We start from the raw sequence: 18,633 nt of genomic DNA on the forward strand, positions 1-18,633 counted from the left end.
CACTAATGTATCTTGCCAATACCACAAGGCCTGACATAGCATTTTCAATTAATGTGTTAGCGAGACATAGTTGTGCTCCTACAAGGAGACACTGGAACAGAATTAAACACATATTGAGGTATCTAAAGGGGACGATCGATTTGGGCTTATTTTATTCTAGCAATTGCAGTCCCGATCTTGTTGGTTATACCGATGCAGGGTATTTATCTGACCCACACAAAGCTAGATCTCAAACAGGCTATGTATTTATTTGTGGGGGCGCTGCCATATCTTGGCGATCTACAAAGCAGTCTATTGTGGCTACCTCATCAAATCATGCTGAGATAATAGCTATTCATGAAGCGAGCCGTGAAGTTGTGTGGATGAGGTCAATGATACATCTCATTCGAGAAAAGTGTGGTTTGAAATGTGATAAAATACCCACAATCTTATATGAAGATAATGCAGCATGCATTGCCCAATTGAAAGGAGGTTTCATAAAAGGAGATAGAACGAAGCATATTTCACCAAAGTTATTCTTCACACATGATCTCTAGAAGAATGGTGATATTGATGTGCAACAAATCCGTTCAAGTGATAATCCTGCAGATTTGCTCACCAAATCTTTACCAACTTCAACTCTTGAGAAGATGATATTCAAGATTGGAATGCGAAGACTCCGACATCTGAATTTTGGTCTTCGTTAGGGGGAGTGAAATACGTGTTGTACTCTTTTTCCCTTAACCAAGGTTTTGTCCCATTGGGTTTTTCTTGGTAAGGTTTTTAATAAGGCAGCTCTCAAAACGTATTACTAGATATGTGTACTCTTTTTCCTACATTAGGACTTTTTCCCACGGGTTTTTTTTTCCTAATAAGGTTTTAACGAGGCACATCATCTATTAAGACATAGACATCCAAGGGGGAGTGTTATGAAATATTAAATGTGGATGTCCACCACTCTAGAAATAAATTCCCACTTCCACTACACAAATATAATGCCTCTTCCATTATCTTCCACCATCTTAATGGTTCTTCCATTATCTTCCACCATTTTAATGGTTCTTCCATTATCTCATATTTTGAATGACATGTTTATTGTTACCCTTTTGTATGCCTCTATGAACCACTATAACTAGAGGCATAGGGATTCATATTGAAGATACTTGAACAACACTTGAAATATATTGGGATGAATAAGAAAGCTCTCATCTCTTGTCTCTCTTTATCTCTTTATTATTCTTGCTTCATCTTTTGATATATTGTACTAACTCTTTAGAATGATTTTATAACAGGTTTGTTTATTGTCTTCTTATGAGAACCTTTTTTGAAGCATGCATATTTGGAAGTAAGCTTTTTTGTAGACTTTTAAGAAACGATATTATGTGACACATCTCTTTGTACACACTCACATTTCAAGAAATCTTGGCCCTTCATTTGGATGAGCTAAGAAATTAATTATTTAATGAAAATTATGGCTAGGTTTTGGTTGAATCTTAATTAGATTTACCTTTTACATAAACATTGAAATCTAATCAAAGGTTTCAAATTCTTTTAGACTGTAATGACTTCTTATCTCTTTGGTTTTAAGTTGACCAATCTTGTCAATAATACACAAATTTATTTATTAAAAAAAAAGAAAATGGTGACATTTCTTTTTATTATGTTCATTAAATTTATTTTCAGAACCAAATTTTTTAAAGTTGCAAAATTAAATAAAAATACTTCTTAATAGGTACATTTTTTACATTAAACCTAAAGGAATAAGTTATAAATAATCATTTTTTACTGGCTATGATTGAACATTTGAACAGCAAACCAAAAAAGAAACTATTTTTTGAAAAGGTTAAGATTTTCATTTATTATACAAAGATGGGTGATAATTTTGTTTCATATTTGATTAGATTTATGGTAAAATGATTATTTAAGGACATAATGGACAAGAAGAATGGAAAATAAATGAAGAATCTTGGCTAATTATTCAAGACATAATTGCTAATGATATTCTATTAGGTATTTTTCCTTTTTTAGAAATCATTAAAGCCTCCACTTTTAACCATTTCTTTATTTAGAGTTTGAACATGATAGGGGTTTGAGTGATCTGAGGCTCGAATTTTAAAATTTCTTGAAATGGACTCACTTGTGAAATGACTAGTTTGCCCATCAATAAAAGAATTGATAAACTGGGAATAATCTTTTTAGGAGAGACAATTTTACATAAACGCGTTAGAAGACGGTTTAATGTTTGTCTGGAAGGTTAAGCAATACGGAGCCGAGTCTAAGGTTGATCAGAAGGGTAATTTGATAATGGCTATGTTTACACAATTTTTAAAAATAAGAATACGGTAATGTAAATGATGACCTAAAAAGGGGACATTTATGTAAATCATCCCTTTGCGTCAATTTTAATTGACATTTCCTCTGCCTAATTTGACCAAAATTCTATAAAGAATGTACAGATGAGAAAATAGTCACTTTGTTGTTAATATTAATATTACCGAGAGCAGAGATAATGATCAGGTAAATACTTATCCGCGTTCGCTAGGTGTTTATAGTCACTTTTGCCCAATTAGTGTTGATTTTCCCTTAAATCTCCAATTAAAAAATGCACAAAAAAATAAAAAATAATCATGTTTGACAGGGACATAAATGTAATTATAACTTCCTAAACATGGGCTATACAATTTGAATCAATAATATGTTACTATGTTGTAGAATAATTGTGTGTGCACATTTAGAACTTTTAAAGTCATTAGTAAATTGCTTGTTTAGTACTTCACTTTTTTGCCTTTTTTATTCCCAAAGTTGAAACATAACTGTAGTTTGGAGGAGTTAAGCTAATTTGAAAATTTTGCTTTTTAAGGCAACATTCACTAACTTTTCTTCAATAAATGTTGGATATTTTAATTGGAAGATTTAGTGTAATAAATAGAAAATATATTATATATCTTTTTCTGTTCATTAGGACTTTATGAAATATCCTTAAATCAATTAGTTAATGCAATTTTCCTTTATAAACGTTGCTCATTCTCATACAATTTGAATTTCCAATTATTCTGTATATTAAATTGTCTTTTTGTTTTCAAAATATATAGCCTTCAACTCTTGAGGGAAAAAAGTACAATAAACGGTTAGAAAACTGTGTTCAGAAAGTTAGAAACAGAAACCAGAAATTGGAAAAACCAGAAATAAAAGAAAAAAAACTATGTAAAGGCGAAAAAATTTCAGAAACAAAGAAATATCTGAGACCACAGAATTCACTGTGTATCCTTAAGAAATTTAATCCCCTCACTGTACCCGAGGTTATGGATTACTTCCTCCCAGGATAAAACGGATATACCTGTCGTAAGAGTAGTGGTACCTCAAACGCCTACGACTTCGACGAACTCAAATCAGGCAACGAACCACACACAGAGACTCAATAGTTTTATTTCAGAAAAGAAGAATGTAGAATGCGATGCAGGAAAAATTTTCAGTAGTCAAAAAATGAGGCATTGCCTCAGTTTATTTAGCCGCGAAAATGCCTGATCAGAACAGGCAGGTTGGTGATTGTTCAGAAATGCCTTGCCTTTTCAGAAAAAAAAATAAGAACGTTGGGAGTTTATTTTATTCCGCGAAATTTAATTAATTATCAATTAATAATTCTGACGGAAATGAAAAAAATAATTTCAGAAAATGAAGATTGAATTTTAAAAAATTTGGTCCAAAAAGATTATCAATCAATCAGATTATTTGACCGAATTCGAATCCGAATCCGAATCCGAAGCCGAATCTGAGTCCGAGTCCGAGTCCGAGCCGAGCGACGGCGGCGCGAGGAGAGTCCATCTTCTCAACCCTTTAAGAGCTAGAAAAAATGTTTAATATAAGCACATAACTTTCCCTTTCTACCACCAATGTGGTACCAAGCTTCTTTTCAAAGAAACTTTGCTTTAAACTTCATTTTCCTTCCATTGTCTTTTTTCCCTCCATTTCTCATGCACACCAACTTAGCTAGCTTCAACCACTAACTAGCTTTAACAATCCCCCACATGAATGGGGAATGGCTATATGATGAAAAACAGGCATGACAAAAAACTGTGTGATTCATAAGCAAGGATTAATCGCATCTGGATAAGTAGATTTCTCTTTGAACTTTCCGTAGTGAACATATGTCGGATATACTCGGTCAATCGGTAGATTTGATATCTTTGAACCGTCGAGTTTTAGTGTATACCTAGACAACCACATGTCACACAATTAACCCTTTAACCGTCTTTGGTTCTCGTTGTTTTGTTCGTTTCAGCCATGAGCACTGCCTGGTTCATAAGTGCGTAGAGAATTAGCCTTACAGAATTCTCCTTGAAGCGGCTTACACTTCACACTTACATAAGTGATTCCTAAATGTGTCATCCCGTAGATATACTATTTGATATACCCCGTATCAAACTTAGAAACTATTAAAAAGCCTTAATGTTTTATCCTGGTACTGAACATCGTCTCATCACGAGAATGGACTAAAAAAGTTATTGTGACAATGTTGAACCGTCATCAATGACTTTGTTTGATCTTTGAACCTAGATCTTGGGATCTCCAGTCTTCTAGGTAGAGTTACCGCCACGATGACTTGTCCTCGGCCATAGTCCCATTCCCCTCGATGATTTTTCAACCACCTCTCTAGTTAGTTAGTGGATCCGACACATTATCTCTTCACTTAACGTAGTCAATTGTGATAATTCCACTAAAGAGTAGTTGTCTAATGGTATTATGTCTTCGTCGTAGGTGACGAGACTTTCTGTTGTACATAACGCTCCCGACGCTTTCTATTGTCGCTTGGCTATCGCAAGGTATGCATATAGAAGCCAATGGTTTGGGCCGAAATGGAATGTCTTCTAAGAAATTTCGAAGCCATTCAATTTCTTCACTGGCTTTGTCTAAAGCTATGAACTCAAACTCCATTGTAGAGCGGGCAATACATATCTGTTTGGATGACTTCCAAGGCACTGCTCCTCCACCAATGGTCAAAACGTACCACTTGTGGATTTTGTTTCAATTGATCCGGTGATCTAATTTGCATCATTGTATCGTTCAATAACTGCAGGATACCTGTTATAATGCAAAGCAAAGTTTTGAGTATGTTTCAAATACCCCAAAACTCGTTTCATTGCCAGCTAATGATTTTGGTCGGAATTACTAGTGTAGCGACTTAGTTTACTTATAGCACATGCAATGTCAGGTCGCGTACAGTTCATGATATACATCAAACTTCCCAACACTCTGGCATAATCCAATGGAGAATGACTTTCACCTTTATTCTTAGCAAGAGTAAGGTTCACATCAATTTGTGTCTTTACAACTTTAAAATCCAAATACTTGAACTTTTCAAGTACCTTTTCAATATAATGAGATTGAGACAATGCTAGACCTTTAGGAGTCTTATGGATTTTAATTCCCAAAATTAGATCGGCAACTCCTAAGTCTTTCATATCAAACTTACTAGCAAGCATGCGTTTAGTAGGATTTATGTTAGCAATGTCGTTACTCATTATCAACATGTCATCCACGTACAAACAAATAATGACGACGTGGTCCGGAGTGTTCTTAATGTAGAAACATTTATCAGACTCATTTATCTTGAATCCATTTGACAGCATCGTATGGTCAAATTTTACATGCCACTGTTTGGGTACTTGTTTTAGTCCGTAAAGAGACTTAACAAGTCGACACACCTTCTTATCTTTCCCGGGAACTACAAACCCTTCGAGTTGTTCTATGTAAATATTTTCCTCTAAATTTCCATTTAAGAAGACTGTTTTCACATCCATTTGATGGATTTCAAGACCGTACAGTACTAACACCCGAATAGATGTAATCCTCGTTACCAGCGAGTATGCATCAAAATAATCAAGACCTTCTTGTTGTCTAAATCCTTTAACAACTAGGTTTGCCTTATATTTATCAATAGTGCCATCAGCTGTCATTTTTCGTTTGAAAATCCATTTGGAACCTAATGGTTTGTTCCCTGGATGAAGATCAACCAATTCCCAAGTATGGTTGTTCAATATGGATTCTATCTCACTATTGATTGCCTCTTTCCAAAATTGAGATTCTGATGAAGACATAACTTCGTTGAAAGTTCGAGGCTCATTTTCCAACAAAAATGTTAGAAATTCTGGTCCAAAGGAAGTAGACTTCCTTTGACGTTTGCTAAGTCTTGGATTTCCTCATCAGGAACCTTTTCCTTTGTTTCTTCCCGAGGTCGTTTAGATTCTTTGCTAAACGACTCACATTCCCTTTTATACGGATATATGTTTTCAAAGAAGTCAGCATTATCTGATTCAATTACCGTATTCACCTGAATGTCAGGATTTTCTAATCTGTGAACCATAAATCGGTATGCCTTACTATTTGTGGCATATCCAATGAAAACACAATCAACAGTTTTAGGTCCTATTTTTATCCTTTTGAGTTTAGGAACTTGCACCTTGGCCAAACACCTTGTGAGGACCCACAGCTGGGCGCTAACCATACTGTGAACCCCTGGGTACAGCTGGGCGCTAACCATACTGACCCCATGAACATGATCTGCATGACATGACATACTCAGGTATTGTAGCAGCGAAATCACAACAATTCGCTACGCGCTGCAGCACTTCGAACCCGTGCCCTCAGGCCTTTTGTTCTCCCGAAGGAAACGACTTTCACCAGCTGTGGGTCCTCACACACCTCCACACTTTGAAGTATTCCAAATTGAGCTTCTTTCTTTTCCACTTTTCGTATGGAATAGATTGTGTTTTGCTATGGGACACTCGATTGAGTATTCGGCTAGCTGTTAGGATAGCTTCCCCCTACAAGTTCTAGGGTAAACTAGAACTTATTAACAGGACATTCATCATCTCTTTTAGTGTTCTATTTTTCCTTTCCGCAATTCCGTTGGATTGTGGCGAGTAAGGGGTAGTTGTTTGATGAATAATCATATTCCAAACATATTTGTTCAAAAGGAGATTCATATTCGCCGCCCCTATCACTCCGTATCATTTTAATCTTTTTGTTAAGCTGAGTCTCAACTTCACTTTTATATTGCCTGAATGCTTCAATTGCTTTATCTTTACTATTAAGTAAATAAACGTAGCAATATCGCGTACTATCGTCAATAAAAGTTATGAAATACTTCTTTCCACCGCGAGATGGGATTGACTTCATGTTACAAATATCTATATGGATTAAGTCTAAAGGACTTGAATTCCTTTCAACTGACTTATAAGGATGTTTAACATACTTAGATTCAACACAAATTTGACTTTTTGATTGGTTGCAATCAAACTTAGGCAGTACTTCCAAACTAATCATTTTTCGCAAGGTTCTATAATTGACATGTCCTAAACGCGAATGCCATAAATCATTTGACTCAAGCAAGTAAGACGAAGCAGAAACTTTATTATTATCAACGACCATTACATTCAGTTTGAAAAGGCCCTCTGTGAGGTAACCTTTTCCTATGTACATCTCGTTATTACTTATTACAACCTTATCAGAAACATAAACACACTTAAAACCGTTCTTCACTAGAAGTCCGGTAGATACTAAATTTTTCCTAATTTCAGAAACATGACAGACGTTGTTGATAGTCACCACCTTGCCAGAGGTCATCTTCAGCAGTATCTTTTCATAACCTTTAATCTTGGCTGTTGCAGAATTTCCCATAAATATGATCTCGTCGGGCCCGGCGGGAGCATATAAATCAAAGGCTTCTCTAACAGCACAAATGTGGCGAGTCGCGCCAGAGTCAATCTACCACTCTTTCGGATTTCCCACTAAGTTGCACTCAGACGACATAGCGCACAAGTCATCAACTTCCTCGTTTGTTTCAACTATATTAGCCAGACCCTTCTTCTTTTCCTTTTTCGGAGCACGACAATCTGCAGCTTTGTGTCTGATTTTCCCACAATTGTGGCAGTTTCCTTTGAATTTCTTCTTATTGGGATAGTTCCTTGGTCCCGATGCCTTTTTCTTCTTTTTTCAGATTCGTTGGAGCCGTTTCAACAATATATGCTCCCCCTACGGCTGATCTCCCATTAGCCTTCTTCTCTGCTGCCTTATTATCTTCCTCGATTCTCAACCGGACAATGAGATCTCCCAGTGTCATCTCCTTTCGTTTATGTTTCAAGTAATTTTGGAAGTCCTTCCATGAAGGAGGCAACTTCTCTATCACTGCCACAACTTCAAAACGCCCCACTAATCACCAAACCTACAACAAAAAATATGTAAGTGATGGCACATTTAATACTTTCGACAGAAGTATTAATTATACTTATCCCTTCAACGAGGAGATCGTGGATGATAACCTTCAACTCTTGAACTTGAGTAACAACAGACTTGCTATCTACCATTTTGTAGTTCAGGAACTTGGCAGCGATAAACTTCTTCAATCCGGCATCCTCACTTTATATTTATTTTCCAATGCATCCCATAGTTCTTTTGAAGTTCTCATATCACTATAGACGTTGTAAAGATCATCCTCCAGTCCGCTAAGAATATAATTCTTGCACAAAAAATCTGAGTGCTTTCAAGCCTTAGTTACAGTAAAACGTTCATTCTCAGTTGTTGATTCTGGCAGAACCGGAACAATCTCCTTCATAAACTTTTGAAGGCTTAAAGTAGTTAAATAGAAGAACATCTTTTGTTGCCATCATTTGAAATCAATCCCGGTGAATTTTTCGGGCTTCTCTGCCGGTGCTGGTGCAGCACGACTGGAGGACGCAACATTGCTCGTAGAACCAACTGTGAGGGTTGGTGTGGCAGTAGCAGTAGCATTCAAATTTGGAGTTAGGTCTCTTATTTCTATCGCAAACGAAACAACAAAAAGCTTTAATAAACGGTGAAGTTTTTAAATCTTCGAACCGAATCAGTTTTGACAGCAACAAATTTAATACACAACGGTGAAGATTTTATTTCTTCAAACCAAATAAAGTTTACACAAACATCATTAAAAACACTTCAAACCGAAAGCCAGAAATTGTATATTGTACACTTGATGAAGTTTTTATATCTTCAAATCAAGTAATCAAATGAGTAGAAAGTTATTAAAACTTTAATCTCAAACGGAGTAGAAAATCCAAAGATTTTAGTCTCCAAACAACATACAAATTTCTTTTTATTTCTGGAAAGCATTGTTATTTGTTAAAGAAGAACTCTTTTTTTTCCTTTTTCTGTTAACGTTCTATAATGGTTAAACAGAAACAGATGAACACAGAAATAACATAAATTCCTTAAGCTTGTTAGAAAATTGTGTTCAGAAAGTTAGAAACAGAAACCAAAAATTGGAAAAACCAGAAAACGAAAAAAAAAAACAAAAACTGTGTAAAGTCGAAAAAAATTTAGAAACAAAGAAATATTCGAGACCACAGAATTCACTGTGTGTCCTTAAAGAATTTAATCTCCTCCCTGTACCCGAGGTTATGAATTACTTCCTCCCAGTATAAAACAGATATAACTGTCGCAAGAGTAGCGGTACCTTAAATGCCTACAACTTCGACGAACTCAAATCAGGCAACGACCCACACACAGAGACTCGATAGTTTTATTTCAGAAAAGAAGAATTTAGAATGCGATGCAGGAAAAAATTTCAATAGTCAAAAAATGAGGCATTGCCTCATTTATATAGTCGCGAAAATGCTTGTTTAGAACAGGCAGGTTGGTGACTGTTCGGAAAGGCCTTGCCTTTTCAGAAAAAAAAATAAGAACATTAGGATTTTATTTTATTCCGCGAAATTTAATTAATTATCAATTAATATTTCCGGCAGAAATGAAAAAAATAATTTCAGAAAATGAAGATTGAATTTAAATAAATTTGGTCCAAAAAGATTATCAATCAAATCATTTGACCGAAGCCGAGCGACGACGACTGCGCGAGGGGAGTCCCTCTTCTCAACCCTTTAAGAGCTAGAAGAAATGCTTTCTAATATAAACACATAACTTTCCCTTTCTACCACCAATGTGGTACAAAACTCCTTTTCAAAGGAACTTTGCGTTAAACTTCATTTTCCTTCCATTGTCTTTTTTCCCCTCAATTTCTCATTCACACCAACTTAGCTAGCTTCAATCATTAACTAGCTTTAACATAAACATGTTACCTTTGCTTCTATGAATAAACTTAGACAAAATAATGCCATTAAAACGAATAGTAATTGGTAACCAAAAAAAAAAAAAAAACGAAAGAGTAAGCTGGATAAGTTGAGATGAAAAAACAATTTTTTCTAGTAAAACTATGGAATAAAAAGTAAGAAATTAACAATGCCAAAGTTTTCTTTTATCTTGTTCTATTTAATATTTTATTAGCAGCAATAGGGGAAATGGAAGTAAGAATTAGGGCTGGGCATAATATGGTTCAAACCGAAAAAACCGATCGAAGTTAATTTCTGTTTCGGTTTATTCGGTTTAAATTTATAAGATTTCAACAATTCGGTTCGGTTTTCGGTTTATGCAAAATTTAATCCGATTAAACCGAAAAAACGAATTTTAACAAGCCACTTTTTTCTTGAAAAATATATTATATATTCCTTGTATATTTTTAATAAATTTACAATGTATCTTAGAACACCCATTAGCATCTTTTCTTCTGTGACAACGGGTGTTATCTTAGTAATATTAACATTGCAAATTGTGAATAAAAAACTCCTCTTGGTTAGTGGTAGGAAGATGTGATACAACAAAGTTTGACAAGTAGGAACTACTTATAATCTCCATTCCCCCTGTCATATCTTTTGGATTGTAGAGAAAATGTTGGCTGATAAACAAGAAATACTAGTAATAGAGGACTTAAGTGAAATGTGGGGAAAAGTTCTGCCACTGTATTAATTTGTATTTTGGCTGATGAAGTTATTATTATGCAGTCAACACTTCTATTGTCTTACACCGAGCTCTATTAGGATTTTCTAGAATGATGAAGTATCAGCTTGATGCTTAACTATGTCATATATATCTAAACCGAAAAAACCGACCTAATAAACCGAACGAAATTGCAAAAATCGAATTGAACCGCAGTTATTTCAATTCGATTTCGGTTCCCATTTTTTACAAATCAAACCGAACGCCCAACCCTACTAAGAATAGACCACTAGTTAAATGTGAACCTTACATCATTGTATCGTCAATAATGTTCTAATCTGATCATGTACTAATTAACAACTTTTTTCAAAAAAAAAGAAAAAAAAAGAAAGTTGTTTCAGTTGGTGGTTCTTTTATTTAAAAAGGTAAATAACATTAATCAAACACCTATCTAGTCTTCAATTAAAACATAGTGTAAGTTACTATCACGAGAATATGGTGAGATGGATGGAATCCTCCATTTGCAATCAGAAGTCTCAAGTTCAAATCCTATAAGTGGAGAAATTCCTGGTACGGAGCGCTAGCTTCCCCCTACTTACAAACACAAATATGAATTAACCGAATTAGTGGATCCGGGATATCAGATAATTAATTACATTAAAGAAACAAAAACCGACAAATTGGCCATATTTTGCTTTTCTTTTTCCACAGTAAGGAACAATTCTAGCCTATAGATAGTTGGCTAATTGGCCATGCATAACACTTTGTAAACAAAAGTAAGTAGAAGGGAAAGATTGGGAAATTTTTTAAATAAATGAAAAAGAACCAGTCGCCCTATTAAATTTGATTGTCTGGTAAAGTATTACCATATAACATGTGCAATTAATACCAGTTTGACTATAGAGTGTTTTCCAGTTTTAGATGTTAGCTTTTGAGATCCCTAAATAAAGTCAAAATCTTCTCCCCCCTCTTCTTCTTCTTCTTCTTCTTTTTTTGGTTGTCTTGTTTCAAGATTTTAGGTACTTTTTACCATCTGTCTTCTTTGTTTTTTTTTTTCTTGTTGATCCATTAAAAGGTGGTTTGGAATAGCTTCTTGAAAAGGAAAGACTTTGTGTGTAGTGTCTGCCTTTTAGGTGATAAGAGCTAAGTTTGTAAGCTCTGTTTTGGTTTTGGACAATGATTTTTCTCCCACCTTATATAAGAGGTTATGATTTCAATTTCTTTAGCACTATATTGTTTAGTGTGACAAGAAATGTAACAAGTGGTTGCTTGTTAGTTGTTACTTATAATGTGCTAAAAAAAATCTCATGACCAACAAAAGGTCGTGAGTGGTTAGTACTCTTTCATCATTAACTTGAGGTCTCGAGTTCGAGCTCTAAGTATGAAGTAGTCTTTGTTAGGGAGCGATTTTACTTTTCAATGTGAAATTTTTCGGTGCGGATCTGAATTTAATCATGCCCAATACAAATACGGAATACTGGATGGGAAACTAAAAAAATCTCATGACCATCAAGGATTTTACTGAGATGTTTGGAGATCCCTCAACCAATATTAGACCTCTAAATTGAGCTCTAGGAAAGTATAATCTTTCGATAGCGAGCAACTTACTCTCTCATAGTCTAATTAAGTGAATCTACTTAGCGCAAATTCAAATTAATGAATCTAGTGAACTTCGGATATCAAATGATTTTATCAAATTCTTTTTCTCACGAGACTGACAAGTAGAGGAGAAGCTAGAAGGGCGAAAAGGCGTACATTCAAATCAATATTTTGTTATGAACTCGTAATGCACCTAAGTGTGTGATCTAATGGGTTGCTTGAGACTTATGAGATCTCAGGTTCAAAGGAAATATGTAAAGTGATTTATTTCCATCTGTTCAAATCTTGGTGAACCAAGTTCAAGTATCTCGTAAAATTAGTTGATATGCGCATGAACTACTCTGAACATCACGATTATCAAAAAAATTATGAAGTCGTAATTTTAAAAGTACAACAAATTCAATACTAAAAAATTTAAAAGTTTGCATTTATCAAATTCAAATATTTAATCCTATCATTTAAATTGATAAAAGAACTTTTACCATTTCATCCGGACGGAAGATATCTCTCCTTTTCCATAATTCAACAACTTTTTTTATGCATATTTTTGATATAGACCACATTAAATTTTCAGTTAGAACACTAAAAAAATACTACATCGGTTCTAATTTATGTGACATTATTTTCTTTTTAATTAGTTTTAAAAAAAATGATACCTTTCAACGTTTAGTAACAATTTAACTTTAATGTTTTTTACTTTACCCTTAATAAGATAATTTATAGTCACGTGAATATTTATAACTTATTTTATATCATAAATTTTAAAAATCATTCTTTATTCTGAAATATCGTGTCAAATCAAACATTATCATATAAATTGGGAGTGATTAGAGATCTCGTTTGCTTCATTGATCAACTTTTTTCCTCTGCATATTTTCAATATGGACCCCATTCAAATTAAAGAGAACACATAATTTTTCAGTTTCAAGTATCTAAAGTACCAAACCAAGTACACATTTGTTTTTGTTCTATACAACAAGGTCCCACACTGCCATAAAGTAGTGACAGATAGCCTCCACGTTACGTTCTGTGATTGGCTGTAAACAGGTAATAGTGGGGCCCAAGCTTGAGATTCCCTTAGAGAAAATTCAGACTATTCCTTAATAACGACACGTGGGGGTAGGGCCAGTTTTGGAAATTGGACCTTAACTATTCTGCCACGTGTCGATATGAGACCCAAAAATAAGATATACAGGCTGTGAAAATCAGCCAAAATCAGAAGCTTATGTCACAAAATTCCCACTTAACCCTTTGAAGGAGAAAGAGTCCTCTTTAATTTTATTTTATTTCATTCATTTAAATTTCTATATTACAAGAACTACTCTAATTAGGATTATTAAATAGAGAAAATTACACTTTATGTTCATACGGGCAATAATGCTATCAAAATTGACCTATTTTTTTAATTCTTACAAAAAATGACCCAACTTTTCTCTCTCTCTCTCTCTCTCTCTCTCGCTCTGCCCTTGTTATGTTTGTATATGTTGGTATAAATATCTGTATATTTTGGGATATTTTTCGTAATGTAAGTTTTGGACTATTTTTTTGTAATGTAAGTGACCAACTTGTATATTTCTAAAATTTTCCCTATTAAATAAGGGCTCGGTTGGTACGAGGGATAAGGGATAAATGATCCTGGGATTAAATTTTAGATGGGTCTATCCCACGTTTGGTTGGAATAAAATTGTGATATAACGAATCTCGGGATTAGTATCACGAGATTGTAGTATTATTTTATTCCTGTGGGAGAGTGAAATAACTAATTCTGGGATGACTAATCCAAGGATAAGTAATCCTGGGATGACTTGTTCCCAACCAAACGACCCCTAAGTGTATTAGATTTAAACGGGTTAAAATGAGCTGGATCATTAATCCGCCCAAATATTACATGGATTGAGTCATAATAAGATAAATAATATGCCATAATCCAACCTGTCCAACTCTTACTAAGATTGTCTTTTTTCATAGTTTTTGTTTAGTTATGAAATGAATTTTTACCCTTTTATTATTGATATATCTAATATATAAAATTAAAAAAAGGTACAACAACAACAACATACCTAGTGAATCGCATAACGTGGGGTCTGGGGAGGGTAGAGTGTACAGACCTTACCCCTACCTTAGGTAGGGAGGCTGTTTCCGGAAGACCCTCGGCTCAAGAAAAGGCATATAAAAGGTCAGATACGGGCAAACAAATCAAAGCAATTATGAAAATGAAAACAATGAAAGTAAATAAGCCATTATAAACCAACAGATACTCGCAGAAATCAAGAGACAAGAACTATAGAGCAATAAAACTACTCGTAAGAAAGGATAAACACGACTACCTACTAGCCTTCTATCCTAATATAAGTCCTCCATACCCTCCTATCTAAGGTCATGTCCTCGGTAAGCAGGAAATGCGCCATGTCTTGTCTAATCACCTCTCCCCAATACTTCTTCGGCCTACCTCTACCTCTTCTGAAACTGTCGCTAGCCAGCCTCTCGCACCGCACTGGGGCATTTGCATCTCTCCGCATCACATGCCCAAACCATCTCAGCGTCACTTCCCGCATCTTGTCTTCCATTGAAGCTACTCCAACCTTGTCTCGGATGACTTCATTCCTAATCCTATCGCTCCTAGTGTGCCCACACATCCATCGCAGCATTCTCATTTCCGCCACTTCCATCTTCTGAACATGAGATTTCTTGACTGGCCAAAACTCCGCCCCATACAACATAGTTGGTCTAACCACCACTTTGTAGAACTTGCCTTTAAGTTTTGGTGGCACCTTCTTGTCACACAACACTCCAGAGGAAAGCCTCAATTTCATCCATCCTGCACCAATACGGTGTGTGACGTCATCATCAATGTCCCCATTTCCTTGTATAATAGACCCAAGGTACTTGAAACTATCTTTCTTCTGTATGACCTGGGTGCCAAGCTTCACTTCAACATCCGCCTTATGCATTATATCACTGAACTTGCACTCCAAGTACTCTGTCTTGGTCCTACTCAACTTGAACCCTTTAGACTCCAGAGTTTGTCTTCAAACCTCCAGCTTAGCGTTAACTCCGCTGCGAGACTCGTCAATCAGGACTATGTCATCTACAAATAACATACACCATAGCACCTCACCTTGAATTTGCTGCGTCAATCCATCCATCACCAAAGAAAATAAAAATGGACTAAGAGCTGATCCCTGGTGAAACCCCATCGCCACTGGAAAGTGCTCTGAGTTTCCTCCCATAGTCCTTACCCTGATCTTGGCCCCATCATACATGTCCTTGATCGCCCTAATGTAAGCCACAGGTATACCTCTAGCCTCCAAGCATCTCTATAGAACCTAATCTCTCAGCACTTTGTCGTATGCCTTTTCTAGGTCGATGAATACCATGTGCAGGTCCGTCTTTCTCGTAATTTTCAAAAATATATTAAAAAAAGTTTCTCATGGGTAAATCTGGACGACATATTCAGTCCAAATCAGCTCAATTTTTAGATAAACTTTATTGGGTAGGTCAATGGCTAAGCTAATAAATGGGTTAGTTTTTCCCCTCTTCATTGTAATATTGCTTTCTTGTGGCGTATAGTTTACGAGTTCACTGTAAAATTAGTCACTAATACGTGTATTAAAGTAGGTTGATTACATTACACGCCCTTCTATCCATTTACTCTTATGAGTTTTGCTTCTACCACTTTCTTTCGAATTATCTTGCATGAATTATTGAGTATTAGAGCAGGCTTTGATTAACTCTATTAAGTGGAATCTAAACTAACAAATCATTATATATTTTATATTTGGTGAGTACCAGCTAGCCACCAAATGGAATGTCAATCTCGAAAAGACATCATAATAAAAAATGCACATTTATCAACTAACCTATGTGATCGAGCTAACACATTCGAAGAGTGCTTCGATTTGAATTCACCCGAACTCAATATTTTCAATAAGATATAATTTCTTATGTTAAGACTCATAAGAAATTAAAAAAATAATAAATCTGAATTCATAAATTTAGAAATATAAAAAATTCAATATTAAGAATTTTAAAAGTCGAACGATCAGATTAAAATCTTAGATCCATCTACGAACACACCCTCCAAAAGGGTCAAATAATTTTATTACCCTTTGTAAATATATTTCTAGTTTAAGTCTTTTTCACAAAAAAATAATTACCTTTTACACATAAAAATCTAAAAATAACACATAATATGATAATAACACACTACGTAATGAAGTACTAGAATCATATAACCTTTTTGGGGGATCATTACAATGAATCATAATAATGAAGAGTTAGAGAATTCAATGAATATGTTTGCCAAAAAAAAAATGGTATCATGTCAACCCTTTTCATTTTTTGAGACTTCACTAAAGTCAGTCTAACAATTAGACGACTAACAAATTAACAAAGTACCTGTTATGAAAAATAAGTGTGGATGTCCACCACTCTAGAAATAAATTCTCACTTCCTCCATAATCACAAATATAATGCCTCTTCCATTATCTTCCACCATCTTAATGGTTCTTCCATTATCTTCCACCATCATAATGGTTCTTCCATTATCTCATATATTGAATGCATATGTAGCACTATAAATAGAGGCATAAGTTTTCATATGGAATGAACTTGTAACACATTTTGGAAGAATAATAAAATCTCTCCTCTCTTGTCTATCTATTTCTATTGTTTTCATCCTTTACTATTGTTACTCTTTTAGCTTCATTTTATAACACGTTATCAGCATGAGACTCTACCGTCTCAAGGAATTTTTGAAGGTTAAGGTAATATTTTTATTCTTTCTATTTTATGGCTAACCTTACAAAACTCGAGTTCGTTGCCCTTGATATTTTGGGCAAGAACTACCTATCATGGGTGCTAGATGCTGAAATCCATCTTGATGCTATGGGTCTTGGAGACACCTTTAAAGAAAATAATAAAGCATCCAACCAAGAAAATGCCAAGGCTATGATATTCTTGCGTCATCATCTTGATGAGGACCTGAAAATTGAATATCTTGCTATTAAGAATCCACTCGTTTTATGGAAAAACTTGAAAGAAAGGTATGACCACCTGAAGATGGTCTTCCTCCCAAAAGCACAACATGAATGGATCAATCTAAGGCTACAAGATTTCAAATCAGTTATGAAGTATAACTCTGAGATGTTCAGAATTACTTCTATATTGACACTATGTGGAGAAAAGATTAGTGATTCTGATAAGCTGGAAAAGACGTTCTCCACTTTTTCATGCCTTGAATGTGCTCCTGCAGCAACAATATCGAGAGAAAGGTTTCACAAAGTATTGTGATTTGATTGCTCATCTTCTTGTGGCTGAACAAAATAATGATTTGCTGATGAAAAATCACGAGAATCGACCTACTGGCGTTGCACCACTCCCCGAAGTGAATGAGGTGTATGCCCACTACTCCAGGCGTGGAAAAGGTCGTGGCCCCGGTCGTGATAATAGTCGTGGTCGTGGTGGTTATAATGGTCAAAGAAGAAATTATTTTCCTGGTGTTAATCACTCTTCAAGGAAAAATCACCACCAAAAGGGGAAAAAGAAGGATGATAGGCATGAAGTGCCAGAAGCACGTGGCTCAAAAAACAAATGCTATCGATGTGGTGGAAGTGGACACTGGTCACGTACCTGTCGTACGGCAAAGCACTTGGTTGAGCTTTATCAGGCATCAATTAAAAGAAAAGAGAAAAATCCCGAAGCTAATTTTATCTCTGAAAATCAAATTGACATCACACACTTGGATGTAGCAGATTTCTTTGAGCACCCTGAACGAAAGATAGATCACTTGATTGGTGATGGTTTTGTGGTTAGAGATGATTGAGTTGTTTATTTTAATTTTTACTAGTTGTAATAGTTGATGAATAAAAGACCATGTGACAATAGTTGTTTACATGAGTACTATTTTTAATTAGTCTAGATTTAGTAAGTTTGTTATAGTCAGTTATTAATAAAAAATATAAATCTGATTTGTCTTGATTAAATAATATTTTAATATTGGTATTAGTATCCTCTGCTTACTAATTATAGAGGCTCAGTGAGTATTTTGGGAGATTTATAAACTAATGACACCAATTCAATGGAGTTTGAATTATCTATATCTTGTTACTTCTTCTATTCCTCTGGCCGACAAGATTTTTCATTTTATCTACAGTTTGCATTCTTTTAATCACTACACTTTATACTTGACGTATAATAGAATTAATATATTACTAAAGAGCGAACCGGAAAGATGGGAATTGGTTTATCAAATCT

The 18,633-nt window shown here is 34.9% G+C and overlaps 1 protein-coding gene across 1 annotated transcript; it reads left to right on the top strand.

Moving 5' to 3' along the window:
* Positions 1-17,169: 17,169 nt before the first annotated feature.
* On the top strand, positions 17,170-18,202 carry LOC132601213 (uncharacterized). The gene is made up of 3 exons (XM_060314319.1): positions 17,170-17,423; positions 17,566-18,005; positions 18,132-18,202. Exons 1-3 carry the CDS (start codon positions 17,170-17,172, stop codon positions 18,200-18,202), a joined length of 765 nt encoding a protein of 254 aa, XP_060170302.1.
* The last annotated feature ends 431 nt before the right edge of the window (positions 18,203-18,633 follow it).

Source organism: Lycium barbarum, chromosome 7 (genome assembly GCF_019175385.1).
Source record: "Lycium barbarum isolate Lr01 chromosome 7, ASM1917538v2, whole genome shotgun sequence".
NCBI lineage: Eukaryota > Viridiplantae > Streptophyta > Magnoliopsida > Solanales > Solanaceae > Lycium > Lycium barbarum.

Excerpts from the sequence above, each read along its gene's own strand:
- LOC132601213 (XM_060314319.1), top strand. The coding sequence starts at position 17,170 with ATGGCTAACCTTACAAAACTCGAGTTCGTTGCCCTTGATATTTTGGGC. Across the intron at positions 17,424-17,565 it reads TGGAAAAACTTGAAAGAAAG|ATTAGTGATTCTGATAAGCT; the intron begins GTATGACCACCT and ends TGTGGAGAAAAG. Across the intron at positions 18,006-18,131 it reads TGGAAGTGGACACTGGTCAC|ATTTCTTTGAGCACCCTGAA; the intron begins GTACCTGTCGTA and ends TGGATGTAGCAG.